Below are 17345 nucleotides of genomic sequence, written 5' to 3' on the forward strand. Positions count from 1 at the left end.
ACAATATTGTTACGGTGCTGGGATGTCCAGCTTCAGCTAAAATACCTTGCACTGGGATGAGGAGGCTTCTTTCTAGAATGACCTAAAATTCCGAATCAAAGTCTCATCCTACAGGGTCATTTTTAGGACTTGTGTAGTTGATCAGCCAAGAAAAAAGATGCCAGATGGAGCAATCTGAATAAACATGATTATGAGGGGGGAAATTCTGGAAAATTTGGGGTCCAGAGAAAAGAGCTGAAGCTTCAGGAATGCAGAGCCAAGATCCATTTTCATGTTCCTGACAGCTTCAATCAGGCCATCGTTTTGTTAGTTTTCTTTCCTTCTGTTTGTCCTTTCTGAGGGAACTTTAAAAAAACTGCACATCAGCAATGTGCCTGGTGAGGAAGAGCCAATTGAGGAAGTGGAAGTTTATCCAGAGCAGGAGAGATTCTGAAATATTAGTGTGCGGCAGAAGATGGGAAGGATTACAACCCCAGGATCAGGAAAGAAAAGCTTTGTGAGGACAAAAATATATATATATATATATAGAAACCAGCAGCAGAGAGACCAGTGTTCATGCCCCATCAGGCCATATGTCACAACATTTCAGAATGCCAATTTAAATTTATTACAAAATGAAGATTTTAAAGGTCTCTAACATTTCCGGTATGTGGACAATTGTCCATGTGCCTCACCTAGAATTTGGAGACAGCTCCGAATCTTACTTGCCCTGGATAGGGATGCCATCTTCCAGTAACAGGGCAAGCTCTCCATTAAACCTGATGAAATGCAACCCTGGCATTCTGCAGGCGTTGAAATAACCCCAATGCCCGCACACTACAGAGTTGGTTCTGTGAGTAGGCCACTGTGAATTGGTTGGTTGGTCTGCATATATAGGTAAAAGCATTTCCCACTCAGTGTGCCAAGCTTGAAAAATATTAATCTTCTGTACCATGAAGAGACACCATGATCACACAACTCTTATAAGAAAAACATTAAATTGAGAGGGCTCGCTTACAGTTTCACAATTTAGTCCATTATCATCATGATGGGGAGCGTGGTGCTGGAGCCGAGAGTACTTCATCTTGCGGGCAACAGGAAATTGACAGACTGCCACATTGAGGGAAGCGTGAGCAAAAAAGAGACTTTAATGCCTGCCCCCACAGTGATGTACTTCCTCCAACAAGGTCACACTTCCTAATAGTACCACTCGCTTTTGGGACCATTATAGTGGCATTTCAACTGTATTTTTTTTTTTTTTTGTTTTTCGAGACAGGGTTTCTCTGTGGCTTTGGAGCCTGTCCTGGAACTAGCTTTGTAGACCAGGCTGGTCTCGAACTCACAGAGATCCGCCTGCCTCTGCCTCCCAAGTGCTGTGATTAAAGGCATGCGCCACCATCGCCCGGCTCAACTGTATTTTGATAAATAAAAGCCTGCTTGAAGACCTGAGAGTAAAGCAGCCCCACTAGTCAGCATTACAGACCAAGTAATGATAACACACGCTATTAATCCCAGTAGCCACAATAACACGCACCTTTAATCCCAGTATTAGCCACAATAGAAACCAAGCAGTGCATGCTTTTAATCCCAGAACTAGAGAGGATTATAAAGTGGGAGGAAACAGCTGTCAGACACAGTCTCCTTCTGAGATTGCTGTAGGCAGGATCACCATTTCAGACTGAGGTTGAGGTAACAGCCAGTGGCTGGCTGTTTGCCTTTTGGGTCTTAAGGTTGAACCTCTCCTTAAGAGAGGAAAGCTTTTGATCTTGAGCCATTCTTACAGGTGTGAGATGGAATCTCAGAGTTGTTTTGATTTGCATTTCTCTGATGACTAAGGATGCTGAGCATTTCCTTAAGTGTCTTTTAGCCATTTTAGATTCCTGTTGAGAGTTTTCTATTTAGGTCTGTACTCCGTTTTTTTGTTTGTTTGTTTTGTTGTATTTTTGTTGTTGTTTTTGGATTATTTGTTCTTTTGATGACCAATTTCTTGAGTTCTTTGTATATTTTGGAGATCAGACTTCTGTCTGATGTGGGGTTGGTGAAGATCTTACTTACACTGGAGAGCTTGTGGGATGAAAGGAACACTCTTACATTGCTGGTGGGAGTGCAAGCTGGTACAGCCCCTTTGGATATTAATATGGCAATTTCTCAGAAAATTAGGAAACAACATTCCTCAAGACCCAGCAATACCACTTTTGGCTATATACCCAAAGGATGCTCAATCATACCACAAGGATATGTGCTCAACTATGATCACAGCTTCACATGATCCTGGAAACAATCTAGATGCCCCTTGACCAAAGAATGGATAAGGAAAATGTGGTACATTTACACAACAGAGAAAAAAATAATGACACCTTGAAATTTGCAGGCAAATGAATGGAACTAGAAAACATCATATTGAGTGAGGTAACCCAGACCCAAAAAGACAATTATCACATGTACTCATTCATAAGTGGTTTTTAAGCATAAAGCAAAGAAAACCAGCCTACAAATCACAATTCAGAGAACCTAGACAACAATGAGGATCCTAAGAGTGACATAGATGGATCAAATCTACATGTGAAGTAGAAAAAGGCAAGATCTCCTGAGTAATTTGGGAACATGGGGATCATGGGAGAGGGCTGAAGGGGAGGAGAGAAGAAGAGAGGGAAGCAGAGAAAAATGTATAGCTCTATAAAATCAATAAGAGAGGGGGGAGTGTCCTCTCCTTCTGTTCCTGTTCTTTCTGCCACCCCACAGGGCACCCACATGGCTTCCCAAGGCCCCACATGGCTTCCTGTGGTTCCTGCAGTTCTGCCGCTTGCCCCCAGCCCTGCATGTGTGCAACTCCCACGTGGCCACTACAGACCATTTTCTTTCAAACCACCACAGTAAGCAAACATTATTTCACCTGAACTCATTAAACCAGAAAGCAGTTTGTGCAAAGGGTGTAGGACATGTAGTAGAATCCCTGAGTGAGAAACAAGAGCTTTACATGTCTTAACATATTCAAATTGCTATTACTGACCAGGTGAGATGGTCTATGCAGGTAGTCTCTGCTGCCTGGTAGGCTGAGAATTGTTTAAGCCCAGAAGCTTCAGGCCACCCTTTGCAAAATACTGAGATTCCCATCTCAAAAAATTAAGTAAATAAAAATAAAGTCCTCTGAGTTTAAGACCGGATAACGTCTCCTGTCGTCTCCCTGGCATAATACCCAGGGACACACAAAGAAAAGGGAAAGAATATTTCCCTTTTCCTCTCTAAGCATCATTTCCTTTCCTTAGCCAGACCTCACTGATCCAAACTGACAGCTGCTTCCCTTAAGACTTGACTCTGACCCCTGGACACGCCAGTGCAGCACCAATCCCACCATTTCGGAAGGATTTGTTTATAAGTCAGTTTCGATACCACTGGGCATCCATCCTCAAAGAGGAGCTGTTTCATTCACCTTCATGCTTCTGGAGCCTAGGACACCATCTGGCCATAATGGAGGAAATGTGAAGGAAGGAGAAGGGCATGCTGAGCACATTTCTTCACACTGCACAAGCACCTTCCACTAGTTTTGCTAGATTTTCTCCCCTAGAGCTGGGGAGATTGTTACAGCGCTTCTCACACATGTGTGAAGACCTGAATGAAGATCCCAGAACCCATGTAAAGTCAAACGTGATAGTGTTTGCCTGGTATCCAGTGTTGCTATGGAAAGATGGGTGACAGAAACAGAAGAATGCCCAGGAGCTCATGACCAGCCAGCCTAGTGTGTGCGATTCTTGTCTCAAACAAGATGGAAGGTGATGGCCCAGAATGAGGTGGTTCTTTGACCTTCACATGTGCACCAAAATACGTACACATCTGATCTCACATATGCACAGACACCCATATCACAGACACACACAGACACAGACACACACACACACGCAGAGAGAGAGAGAGAGAGAGAGAGAGAGACAGAGACAGAGACAGAGAGACAGAGAGACAGAGAGACAGAGAGAGACAGAGAGATAGATACTGCCTTTGAGTTCAGGGGAGAATCTGTTTGGCTGATAAATCAGGAATTTTTATTCTTCCTGGACATACAGCACAAAGAGAGGTGTATGCTTGGGACTTGGAATCATGGAACCCCCTTGCTATGATCCTGGCCAATGAGGTACAATAAGTTGCTATTTGGGTATTCTGAGAAAGTCTTTTACGCAGGGACTCATGTAACTGATTAACATCTTCATTTTCTGCCCAACTTTCCAAGGACACAGTTACAATTTCTGGAGCTACAACAGCAGTGGAAGGAAAGGCCTGAAGGACTAAGTCACTGTGTGGTTGATGTCACTTAGTAGCTGAAGACAATTCTGGACTGATAATACAGTCCTTTCTCCCTTCGTTCTTTTTCAGACATGCCAAGGCTAATTCATTCCTAAAACAATTATGCTTTCTTTTTCCCCTCTGCCTTGAAATGCTTTTTGCTCAGATTATCACAAGATTGGTTCCTTCCGAAAGTCAGCTATCAAGACAGAATATCACATCGGAAGGGACTCTTTGACCGTACTGCCTGGAAGTAGCTCAGTGCCCTTCATCTGTGCATCTTTAATGTTGTAATCTTGTTTGGATTTTGCCACTGCATTTATCACAATTTGAAATGTTCTTTCTAATTTGCATTTGTTGGTCACCCTTGTCACACAGTGTGACTGTTAGACCCTTATCTGTTGTTTTGTCTTAGTGGCTGGAAGAATGTGTGGCTTCTATGGATGCTGACTTCTGGGTTGGACAGGAATGATTTTCCATAGACAATATTACCATATCCATCATATCATAATTTAGGGAATTATTGGGTAAACATGATGACGCCCTAACTCTAAATGTTGGTTATTGCACTTTAATTTTAATGCCCTTTAGTGAACTCATTATATCTTGACCTTAGTTCACCTGGTTTCTTGTGTTGTGCGGCTCCTGCCACCTTTCATTCATATGAGTTCACCAAAGTTTAACTGTTGAATAAATCTCCATTTACTGAAGGGGATTTAAAATACTTTTGTTTGTTTGCTTTTGTTTCCGAGGCCCGCTCAACATCAAGTAAAGTTTTATGAACTAACTTCTCGAGTGCCAATCTTGATTTTCCTTCCTGGCCTTGTCTCATTTCACATTCTGTCTTGTGAAAATTATCCTCAGGACATTTCAAAGGCACTTGGCCTAACTTTTTGCCCTCCAAAGTGTTTTCTGAATTCCATGTCTTTTATGTTACTAAAGGGCAGAAACACATTCTTAATTTTGGGGGATGAATTGAGGGGAGCCTCATGCTTCTGTTTTGGTTTTCAATGTAAGTAGTCTGACAGGCCAAAGTGAGACTAGAATTGCAGTCGGTATTCAGAAATACTTTCCCTTTTGGCTGAATACAGCGAGCATGTGTGAGGAGTAATGGGATCTGGTTCTCCTGCTCTATGTACTTATAGAACAAACAGTGTTTAGAAGGAGTAGAAGACTAGGCTAAGAAATAAGTAAGGTATGTATGTTCCAAACATTATTAGTTAATTTCAAAGCTCCATCTGTCCATTTCTCCTAGAAATAATATTTTATTTAATAAAAATAGTAAGAAAAGAATACATCATCTAGTCAGAGAGTGTGCAGGGACTATGCGACCATTAGATGTAATTCTAGACGGAACTCTGGTTGGAACTCCTCAAAGACCCTGACCCTCTTCTTTTCCTCGGGTTCAGGGCTGGAACTCCTTTCACAGTCTTGAATCATGAAATGAGGTTGCAGACAAATGCCATGAACTAGAAATAAAGTAGAATCATGGTTTCATGAGCCTCTGTGCCTGATTCTGAATTGCCCATTGTAAGGTTTTTCTGTGAGAGAATGAGCTTCTGGTGTCTTTGAAGTTTTTTTTTTTCCATTTTAATGTAGGCAAACAAAATCCCTTCTGATGCTCTTGTAAAAAGATTTACAATATAAAAATCCAGTGCCTCTGCTGCGTTCCAGGCCCACTGAATCAGAAATTCTAGGCATGAAAGCCAGGGGCGACAAATGTTTGGAGCCACATCTGTGATTTCCTGGGGTGGCTTAGGCTGAGAACCACCGCATTAGGCCAGCAGGTCTCTGTGTAGTATGTTCCAGAGTCTTGGGGGAATGCCGTGATACTTGTTAACAGTCTGGACTTTTGGGCCTCATGCCCAGAATTCTTAGATTTTCAGACCTGAAGGCAGGTAATTTCCATGCGGATGGTCCAGGGATCACATCAGAGAAATACTGCTTTAGGCAACAGGGAATCTCTGGAAGTCTTAAAGCACAGAGGTAGCAAGATCAGAAGAACATTTAAGGGGGATTAGTCTGGAGCCCGGGATTAAACTGAAGACAAGAGGTGAGGGACTGAAGGCAGGCAGCCCAGCTGGAGGCAGAAAGAAGGAGATGTCCTGGGTAGATACGTCTCTGAGCTCAGGATGGTTACAGATTTGTTTAAAACAGGAAGCTCAACACGTACTGAAGACAATAAAATACTATGAGAGGTTGTTGGTGAGGGTAACATCAAGGTAGCCATAATGATTGAAGAACTTACTAGGCTGCAGCTCCCTCTGGTCTGTGATCTTAATGTCCATTCTTAGCTTAATATGTGTCTGTGGCTGAGAATGTGGGCTTTTGGTTGATCTGATTGTATCTATGGTCTTCCATCATTCAGAACCATCTGTTTGTAAAACAATTTAAAGGCTTGGATGCTTTATCCAACAAGATCCGAGCTTTGCTCTGTATGTGTTTAAATCTGTATATAACTCTATATAAACAACTACATTTTTCATGAGGTTTAATATGTACGTATGTATGTATGTATGTATGTATGTATGTATGTATTGTGGAGGTTAGGGAGATGAATATATCAGTAAAAATGATGACCCAAGTTCAAACCCCAGAACTCATAATAAAGAGCTGTGCAGAGTGGTACAACATTATAATCACAATGCTGGGGAAGTATTTGCTAGGGTGGGGATCCTGGGGCTTCCTGGCCAGACAGTCCTGCCTAATCAGCCAGCTCCAAGCTTAGTGAGAAACTTTGTCTTTCTAAAAGTAGGGTGGAGAGCAATTGAGGCAGACATCCAATGTCAACCCCTCATCTTGACATATGTGCACATACACACTCTTATCTTCCAAAGTAGAGAAATAAATAAATAACCAGGCAATCCAGTTGCCACTATGACCACACCATGTCCTGGCATCTCCCTAGCCTGCAGCACAACCATGCTTTCAGGACTAAAGGTTTAGAGCACAATTCTAAAAAGGCAGCTCAGTGCTTGGTTATTATTTATTACCCAAGATGAAGCCACAAGCCAAGTTTTGTGCAATGACCTAAATTAAATGGTACCTTAACCAGAACTCTAAGACACACATTGACCACTGACTTGCTATAGTAATGAAGGAGTAAGCCCCAGGAATGCTTCTTTGTCGTGTTCCTCAAATCAGTATATTAGTTAAAAAATTTTGACACAGAAAAAAAGTAAGTCAACTCTGGCCAAACTGGTGCACAATGATTAATCTCTCCACACTTAGTAAAGCCAAGATAAGAATTCAAGAATCAATGTTAAAATACCTGTAAACTTAATGAAACTATAAGACACAGCACCACTGAACTTGCCTCTCAGGATACAGACATAAAAGAAGCATGACCTTGTTCTCCAGCACTTCATTATTTAAATAATGAAGTGACAGTAGATCTTCTGAAGTTCATTTAGATTCAATTTTCTCTCTAATGGGAGCATTTATTAATAAAACCCTAAGAAGGTGAAAGCCATTTGATCTGTTAAAAAAAAAATAAGAAGGGGAAACTTCACAGGCAATAGGAAATCACTTTTTGGGAGTCCATAACACATTGGGCTTAGTTGCTAATAATGGTCTCTTATAAGCAGGACACGGTGGTGCAGGACTGTAGTTCTGGAACTTGGGAGGCTAAGGCAGGAAGACAGAAAGTTTGAAGGCAGCCTGAGACTTGTAGAGCAGCCATAGTAACAAACAAACCAACTAAGGAAGGACTCTTTTCACACTGCTGTGTGTCAGTACCTTGTCACTCGCTGGGGATGATGCTTATGGCCCTTACATAGAATATTAGCACCATTAATGGACCACTGTTTGCTCATCCTCCCATGAAAACCAGGAAGGGAGAGTGAATGATGCCTCACATACCATTGGGTGGTCTCTTTCCTACCCTCTTGTGTTTTGTTTCTTAGTTTACCTTCGTGTACCAACAGTTAAATCAAGTAAAACAAGGTGCTAACCATATTGGGGACTTAGAACACATCCATTTCGTTCTGTCGTCCCAAATTCCACCCCTAAGAGAAGCTGCAATTGTGCAAATATAAAACATTTGGTCTTGGGCTGTTGTTTTGTGAAAGGGGAGGTCATGTAGAAAGTTCTGGACAAAACTCTACCTTCACTGTCCTCCTCCCATTTAGACAAAGCAAGGTCAAGAATGTCTGTGGTGTGTTGAATTATGTCATCTCCAACTTGAGTGCTTCAGAATGTGACCTGTCTGCAGAAATCACGTCCTGTAGGTATGAGTTAAACTATAGTAAGATCACTCCTAGTTAGGGTGGACTCCTAATTAATAAGTTGGGTATCCTTGCAAAATGGGGACGTTTAGATACACATACTCACAGGGAAATGCCAAGTGAAGGTGAAGGCAGAGATGCTTTAACAAGCCAAAGAGCGTCAAAGACTGCTAGCAAATCCCTAGAAGCCAAGAGGGAGGTGGGGGGTGAGTTCCTCAAAGTCAACTTTGCTCAGCTATTCGACTTGGCCTTCTCAGCTCCATATGTCTGAGTCAACGTGTTTCTGCTGTGTGAGCCACCTAGCCTATGACATTTTTAGATCATGATTCTTGGCATTGGGTTCAGAATTATGATTCCATCATCATCTTCCTGAATAACATATCTGTAACTTGTCTTTCACTATTAGGCCAGTGACAGAGAAGTTCTTTTTAAGGAAAACATACACATATAGGAAGGTAAGATGAAGGTCAGACTGATGTCCCGGCATGCTTGCCAACTACAGATCTTTTTGCTAACAGTTGAGGCTGCCACTGCCCACAACCAGTACATCCTCCATCATGAGACTCAAAGGAAGCTGTAGGAACTGCATCCATGGTCACCTAGCTCCTCATCAATCTTCCACCCTCCCCCCCCACACAACTACTGCTGTCTCAGCCAGAGTGTCCAAAGGGCCACTGTGAATCAGCCACTGTTCTCGTCCTTCTCCCTCACACACCTCAACTTCTGAACACACAGAACAAAGGAATGGAACAGAATCAGCCAGAAGTGGGATCGGGAAATAGAGAATTAAAAAAAAATCAGAATAGAAAACAAACAAAACTGAAACACTCTGAGAGGGGGGGAGAAGAAAGAAAAACAATGCCCTAGCTTGTTGGGAAAACATTGCTGGAGGAAAAACCCCCAGACCCTGCAGTTTTGGCTCCCTATGATACTAGCACATTGCAGCAGAAGGCCATCAGAGAAATAGCATGTTTTTGTGACAGGAGTTATGTTCAGATTCCCCAACATTATTTTTAGGTTTTCAGCACTGAACCCTCTGTCTAGTGCTTATGATGTTCATAGTTCAGTTCCACAAACAAACACCCTTGTGATTCTACACTAATACAGAATGCTGCAATAATGAAGACAGGGGCTGAGAAGTCAAACAATTCAGCCCTGTCATTTAGGTGTCCAGTGATTTCAGCAGAAATGGTCAATGTCATGAAGACCATAATGAAGCAAGTTAAAGATTCTGTAAGCATTCTATGACTTGTGAATGATCTAGGCTGACGTACATAAAGAAAATAATTCTGACTTTCAACCCTTCATATCTCCATATCATTTGCAAAGTATTCAAGAATAGGACATTAGATGGCTCTCTAGGGGCATTTTCAATATAGAAAATACCTCAGAAGATAATGTAAGAAAGAAAGGCAAACAAAACTTATTCCAGCTAAAGCATTTATTTGAAAAGTATTTGATGGATTAATATAAAAATTTAAACGAGTCTTTCTTGGCAATCTGAGTTCTCAGGATTTTCATAGTTGTAGAGATACTGACCTGAATGTAATGACAGCCCTCACTATGTGACAGCCAGTTTCTTCACAACGCCATGAGAATTGGTTCTATTACATGTTGGCTTTATTTGTCTTAAGAACCCGAGGCAGACAGAGGGTGATAATCCTTCTGCCCAGGGTCACACTACTTGTGAATAGCAGTGCTGACAGTCTGGCCATACTGTGAAGCAGTCTGCTCACTGACCTCCATGTGTGTCTTTAGTAAGCCGTGGATGAAGGCAGGACTTCATCCGGGTCTAATTTACTTTAGAGTCAGTGCTCTTTCTAATCTTGCCTCTCACAATATCCTCTTTACAGCTGTTTATAGGCTCTGTCCTACTCCCTTCTTCGCTTTGACTCTCCAAGAGCCGTTAAGATGAGGTATCGGCGTGAGGATATCTCAGTCCAACAGAGACACCCTAGAAGCAATGCTGGGGACACGATCCCCACCATACATGCTCTAGTCACAGAACAGCCCTGGAGCTTTCTGGAGGATATTGGCTCCCTGGATACCCCCTTTTTGTCTTTCCAAGAAAGGGGTGTTGTTGTTGGTTTCAGCACTCGAACAGAAGAAAGAGACCGGGTTTTAGCCCCAGAGTAGCCTCTGATGGGGACATGCTACCATACAGGCTGGACACATGATTCTTTCTGTCTACTGCGTCCACACACTCTCTCAACTGTCTGGGACCAAGCATGAAAACAAACTGTTAGATAAAGAACTGAGTGAGGTTCAGAGCATGAATTCCACGAAAGTCTCAGAAGATATTACAAAATTTGCCCCACTCCCAAATCTCCATATGCACTGTGGTAAGTTGTATCCAATGTCCCTTTACTCTACCTAAATATAAACTGCCCAAGAGCACCAAGAACTCTTTCAAGGTGTCTCTGACGTCATTTTGGAAAGGAATCCCAATGAGACAGAGTCTAGATTGTTGCCTTCCACACCAAACAGGGCATAACAATGTTATTTTGACCTGCCTAATAAATCAGCTTTCTATGTGTTGTGTGTAAAGAAGTTTATGAACCATTTTTTAATATTGATCTTTAAGCATTCCACCCCCACCACCCCAGGTGTACCATCTAGAGAAGGATCTGGGTTGTAAAGAATTAGTAGTTTGACAGCCCTGTCAGAGAAGACATTTCAGTCACCCATCTAAGGTCAATTCTGAAGAACCTTGTACTTTGAAAGCAGAGGACTTGCTGGACCATCCGCTGGCCCAAACACAGCATGAGATAATGTGGATCATGTTGGTAAATGACTTTGCTACCCAGAGCTAGTCAGCAAGAACACTGTCATCCCCAGAAAGCTTCAGTTAGTCAGAGATGAGAGTCATAACGTGATTGTGGCGTCATTTGCAATTACTTTTGTCGCTTTGCCTTCCAAGCTTGCTTCACTTTAATTTTCCCTATCTCCTTTTAACTGTGCCTCTTTCCTTCCTCCTCCCAAAATGGGCTCATGGCCTAGGAAGAGGTAGTCTGTGTCTTAAGAGTTCAGTTATTCTCAGAAGTCTTGCCTTAACTGTCTGTATTCCTACCAATAACAACACATTAGTGTTGTGATGGTGGTTATTGCACAGGCATTTTGACAAAGGCAAAGAGCAAGTTTTGTTTTTCTTTGTTTCCTACAGTGTATGCTGCTTTATCATAAACTATATGAGTAGAAAAGAATGATGCCAACAAATAAATCCAGTGTTAATCATACTGATGGTGGTGGCATCTTTAAAGAAAACTTATTGAGGTAGCCTCAAATTAACTTATTTTTAGTGGGAAGTTCAGTGAGCTCTTTAGTAAAGACGCAAAGTTCTACAAGTGCCGCCTTTGTCCAATCCTAAAATAATTCTATTATACTAAATAATAATTCTATTATCCTCAAAAGAGGCAGTCTCTATCCCCACCAGTCTCAGGTAACCCCTACTTTACTTTTTGTCTCTATAGATTTGGGGGTTTTCCCCTGAGGAAAAGACACCTAATATAAATAAAATCATACAATGTGAAATATTTTATGACTTCTTTTATTTGGATTATTGTTTCTAAAATTCACCCATATTTTAGCAATAATAAAAAATCCTCTTATATAACAGTTTACTTGGAGAAAAGAGTAGGGCTTCCAGGAAAGGAAATGTGGAGGTCAATCGACTCTGAGGCACATTTTTCTGAGTCTTTGAAGACCAGTATCTCTGAGTTGCAGAGCAGGAAAGGCAATCCTCCTCTCAGACGACAGGTCCTAGACACTCAATAAACTCGGTCTTTCTACTTTGCCCAGCAATCTGTGTACTTCTCACCCCCTGCTTTAAAGTGTGCAGTGAATCTTACAGCCTTCCTGCCAGTCTTCACCTCAAGCTTGGCATGACAGCCACATAATCAAGCAGTCTCAGAAACAGAATTCCACCAAAGGGAATCACATCCTTCATTCGGAGAGCCCAGATGGTAAGTAACTAAAGGGGTTTCCTCCAATTATATCACTGTCACTTCTTATAAAGAATGTTAAATTGCATTTAATTATTTTTTAAAGGGAAATGTGTCAAATTCTGTGCTAGGCTACTGTGGAATTTTATGTTTATAGAGGTCTAAGAACACCCTTGTTCCTCACCAATTCTTATAAACCCTCCTCCATGAGCACCATCTCCAGATTAATAGATAAGCAAGCAGTGAAGGGTTGTCAGGCTCAGAGGAAATCCAAGACATGTCACATCCTCAATTCTCACCATTTAGCCAGTGTGTTCAGACTCTTACCTAAGTGATTCAGAGAGCAAACTCAGTTCACAAGTACAGCAACTCAACTGACTAGTTCCTACCCATTCCCCCAGTCGCCCTCTCTGATTGCACTGTGTTCTCATTCTGAGTTCCGATTAGAAGGGGCTCTGGATATGACCTTATCTTGAATTTATGGAGATGTTCACTTTCAGTGATGAGCATCAAGCTCCTGTCCAAACCTGCTCTCCTTCCCAGTCAGTGTTTTCTACTTTTCAATTGATCATCACTCTACTTCACTCTCCCCACACTGTTTCTTGGTGTTTGTTAAAGCGATATCCTGAAATAACTACTTCCTCATTACTTCCCAGGTTTACTGTCCATTAAATACAGTTCAATCGAAAAAGATAAAGTTTCTCCACATTACTCCTAAATAAAATAAATTTGCATGGTATTTTGTGTATCCCTCTCTTCAAGTAAATGAGGAAACTTATCTTTTCTATGAAATAAAATTCCTATTGTCAAACATAAATGAGTTGTTTTAAAATGTAACATGATTTTCTCAACTTGATATGCCTGTAATGTTATTGCATATTGTCAGCACTGAAGATGGAAAAAGGGACATTAATTCTGTTGCCTAAGAGATTGGTCTGCAGCATCATCAGGTGAGCAGACACATCTACACTTGTATTATGATGAAGCCACGCTCAGAAAATAAAACCTGCGTGAAAGCTAGATTAGGACAGAATCAAGCACTTACAGCGTCTCTGCAAGAATTCCCACAATGCCTCTGGGGGTACTGAGTTTGACAACAATGGTTGGCAAATCATTGGTTCTTTCCCGAAACTGAGGTCCAGATGGAGTAGATGGGATCCCAGAAAAGGAGTTTTTATTTACTCTATTAGCATCTTCCATGGATTTGAGAATTCATAAATATGATAAAAAAACAAATAAAAATGGTGGCGGGGATAAATCTAGCTAATGTTAGCTCAGATTTGTCAATATCCCCAATGTGCAGAAACAAAACAAAGCAAAAACAGCAGCAACAACAAAACAACCTTCACTTGGGTCAAAACTTCCTTTTACATCTAGTTAAAGAATGTAATTTTTACCCAAGATTTTATTTTATCCACTTCAAGCAGCACCATAGGAATGTATCACCTGACATAAATAGCTTACTAAATCTAAGATTTAGCAAAGATTTTCTCTCTCCAGCGTAGGCCTTTTGTCTAGCAGAAGACTGCAAAAACTCATCTTCGATCAGAATAATGTAACTTTAAGGGGTGCACATTCCCCTCACCAAAACTCTAAGCTTCCATTCCAGTTAATTAACTGAAAGTTAACTCTTTAAAAGTCAGTTCGTGACCAAATCTCACATGTGCATGCATTTGTGTTTGTCTGTCTGTCTTTCTGTCTATCATCCCAATAACACAGCTTTCTTATTAAGAACTCACTCATCCAGGGATGCTTGGTTAAAATCAGATTTGCATTATCAAGATCATTCTGAAGTTCCAGTCACCACAGAATCCTGCCAGTGTCCATGCATCGAGTACACGAATTATCAGATAAAGTCAAGAGTCTCCTACCCTGAGATGGCAGCCAGCTTTTGGTGTGCCTGACGGGCCATTTCACAGCCTTTGGTTCTTGTCTTGTGCATTTCCGCCCGTAGTGAGGGGCAACTGACTGAGACGTCCCCGATGGAAATGACCAACTCTCGGTACAGGGCCACTTGTGTGTTGAACTCTTGGACAAGCTGGAAAACAAGCCAATCTCTTTCACTCAACATTCACTTATCATCAGACTTTAACTCTTTTCGTGTACATAAACGGAGATTTCACTGACCCCTGTCTGTAACTAAGGTACCCGTTTAAAGCTTAAGGCACAAGAGTGGCAAGTCTCTTTATCCGAAACCAATGTTTGTTTTCTTCCCTCAGCAAGCTAGCCATCGACGCTCCATTTGTGGTCCCAAATACCCCCACTTATAGACTCGGTTTCTGAAGAGCAAGAACATCTTTGGAAAGCTATCAAGCCACTCCCAGGCCACTGGAGAATGATACTGGGGGGTCTGAAATAGATACTCTCTCTGCTAGTGCTAGGACATGGATTTGAAGTGGCACAGGAGGAAAAAAATAGGACACAACAAGCAAACCTTCCACCTCCAGCGGGGCCACTGAAGCTTCTGGCTTGGACCCTGACAGAAACATTGGCCATGTCCTGTCCTCTGCGCTGGGACCTTTCATCACCTCTGCAGCGCTCCTGCGCTCTGTTTGGGTTTGTTTGTTACCGTGTCAGCACACAGCCGCACCCCCACCCTCTTTCTCTGGCGAGCCAGCCTGTTCACCCCCTTTCGCGTCTACCATTTCTTCCAAGGATAGAGGTATCACTTTAGCCTCTGACTCCCAGGATCCAGACCCATGACTCTTGTCTTGGCAGGGCCATTTCGACCTGGGTGTCACCCCGCATCTGGGGGAGTGCAGATTTAAAAATAGTACATCATGCACGTGATCGGCATGGAGAGGCTGAGGGTGGGGAGTGGCTGGCACTCAAGCAAAGGATTAAGATACACGACTCCCACAACCCCCCTTTAAAAATAAAAGGAAAAAAGGAAAAAGGCGCAGTTTTCACCCACCATCTTACAGTCGTCCAGGGCTCGTTGGGTTTTTTGGGCGCTTTCGGAGCCGCTGCCCCTGCGCTCCCAATCCCCGCTCTGCAGCGGAGGCTTGCTGATCTGGAAGATCGAGGAGCGGGTGGACCGACTGGGGCGCTTTTTGCGCCCATTCGGTGCAGAACTCATGCATACACATCCACTAAGCCGAAGCCGCTGGTGCAGTGCGCCCCGGCGCGGGCGGCCCGGTGGTTGCCCCCTGCACGCCGCCGCGGAGCAGCCGGAGCCGGGACCTGAGGCGCGCGGCTCACAAGGTTGCGGCTGGCTGCGCGGGTGGGTAACCTTCAGCCTGAAGGAGAGCCGGGGAAGCGCTGCCTGTGCGGTGCAGCATCGCTTCCACTAGCAGCGACGAAGAGGCGCGATCAAGTTCTGCTCAGCAGCGTTGCCGGCCCTGTCCCGGGAGCTGGACGCTGCTGGCGCGGACTTGCACCGCCTTCCTCTCGGCATGGATTGACAGACTGAGCGAGGAGGAACGCGCCGCCGGGCGGTTCCGAGTTTCCATTCAGATGGGGGAAGCGGCGTTCAAAAGCCTGCGCTGCAAGGTGGGGGGCGGGAGGGGGTGTCGCTCTTGCTTCGGTGTCTTCCCGCAGCGGTGCGCCGCTCGTCTCTCCCCTCCCTCCACAGTCGCCAGGCCTGGAAGGGGCGAACTGATCCGCAGCAGGCAACTGGCGCTAATCGGTCGCCTTGATCCCTCGTCTTTGCTGGCTGGTCTGTGTGAGGATCCCAGATGAATCCGTGGCGGGACTGGCAGACGCACCGAGTCGGTCCGGCTGACGTTGGTCGTGGCCCCGCACATTGATAGGACAGGAATACTAATGTGATCCGTCCATACAATCTCCTTCCCTTCCACAGTTTATGCACTTATCCAATCAAATTCCCGGGAACATCAATTGCAATATTACTTCATCTGCTCTATTATTAGAAAAGAAAAGTGTCATCTGAGTAGAGAACATTGCCACATGCTGGGATCTAAACATGGATTTCAAATAAACTGTTTGGGGCGTAAGGCCCATCCGAGAGGAGACTTTAGGGGCCATAGGAGGGAGCGAGGTATTTTGTTTCAAAAGAAAGCTCTCTTGCTAGCGTCCAAGGACAGCCTTGTGTTCCTGGGTTTTTCTGTTTGGTCTTTGTTCCCGGGAGGGGCAATGAGGTGAAGGCACAGTGGCATCCACTCAAATTGGTGCTCATCCTCACCCCACTTCAAGTGGTGGTGTTGCAAACGCAAACCTGCGAGAGTTTGCCAGCAGAGATTTGAAGAAGTAAGAGACCCCTCTCTCCCCAAAATCTCCCCAATGCACAAAATGATCCTTTCTCCTTATGGGAGGTCAGCGTCAAAACCAATGGGAAGAAAAGATTATTTCCAGAAAGAGGTGGGGTTAGGTTCTCAGCCAATCAGTTTTCCCTTGACTATATTGACTTTGTAAAATCCTCCTGGAAGGAAGACAGAGTGGCCAGGTCCTTCAATTCTGAGGCACCGAACTCTTACTCCCAGTAGAGGGGGGCTAAGTAAACTTGGTCCCCAGGGGAAGTAGTTATGTGTTGAACAACCCCTGAAGAACAAATCTGAGGTTCCTGGTGCCTATCTTAGGTGAATGAGAGTACCCAGGAAGAGGAACTGGAAATGGCCAGGGAGACAGCAACGTGAGTGGGTCTTTGAAGGACCTCTAGACCTTTTCAATTTTTTGAAATTAAAATATAATAACATCATTTCCACCTTTTCTTTACTCTCTCCAACTCTTCCCTCGCACACCCCCATCACCCTTAAATTCATGGCCTCTGTATATTTTTTTTCAATGGTCAGATAAGCACATTGGGGTGGTGCGGGATAATGTAAAGAAGCAGGGGTTTGGCTGTTGTCTTCAGTCCTGACACAGCATTCCCAATACATTTGTACTGCCTGAGTGCAAGGGGTGGTGGGAATGCCTTAGTGCAAGCAAGACCAACTTTTAAGTAGCTCAGGACTTTCAACCGTAC

General features: G+C 43.4%; 1 protein-coding gene across 2 annotated transcripts in view; it reads right to left on the reverse strand.

Moving 5' to 3' along the window:
- The window catches only part of Rgs7bp (regulator of G protein signaling 7 binding protein), a 98754-nt gene extending 82535 nt beyond the window's left edge, over positions 1-16219 (reverse strand). The window contains exons 1-2 of one of the 2 annotated variants that reach the window (XM_005366591.3): positions 15336-16219; positions 14293-14459 (exon numbers count right to left, since the gene is read on the reverse strand). In XM_005366591.3, the coding sequence (XP_005366648.1) occupies positions 14293-14459; positions 15336-15484 (316 nt within the window). In that variant the 5' untranslated portion in view covers positions 15485-16219. The remainder of the gene's footprint in view (positions 1-14292; positions 14460-15335) is intronic. The other variant, XM_005366590.3, reaches the window with a different exon arrangement.
- Positions 16220-17345: the final 1126 nt, after the last annotated feature.

This window comes from Microtus ochrogaster, unplaced genomic scaffold (genome assembly GCF_000317375.1).
Source record: "Microtus ochrogaster isolate Prairie Vole_2 unplaced genomic scaffold, MicOch1.0 UNK11, whole genome shotgun sequence".
Lineage (NCBI taxonomy): Eukaryota > Metazoa > Chordata > Mammalia > Rodentia > Cricetidae > Microtus > Microtus ochrogaster.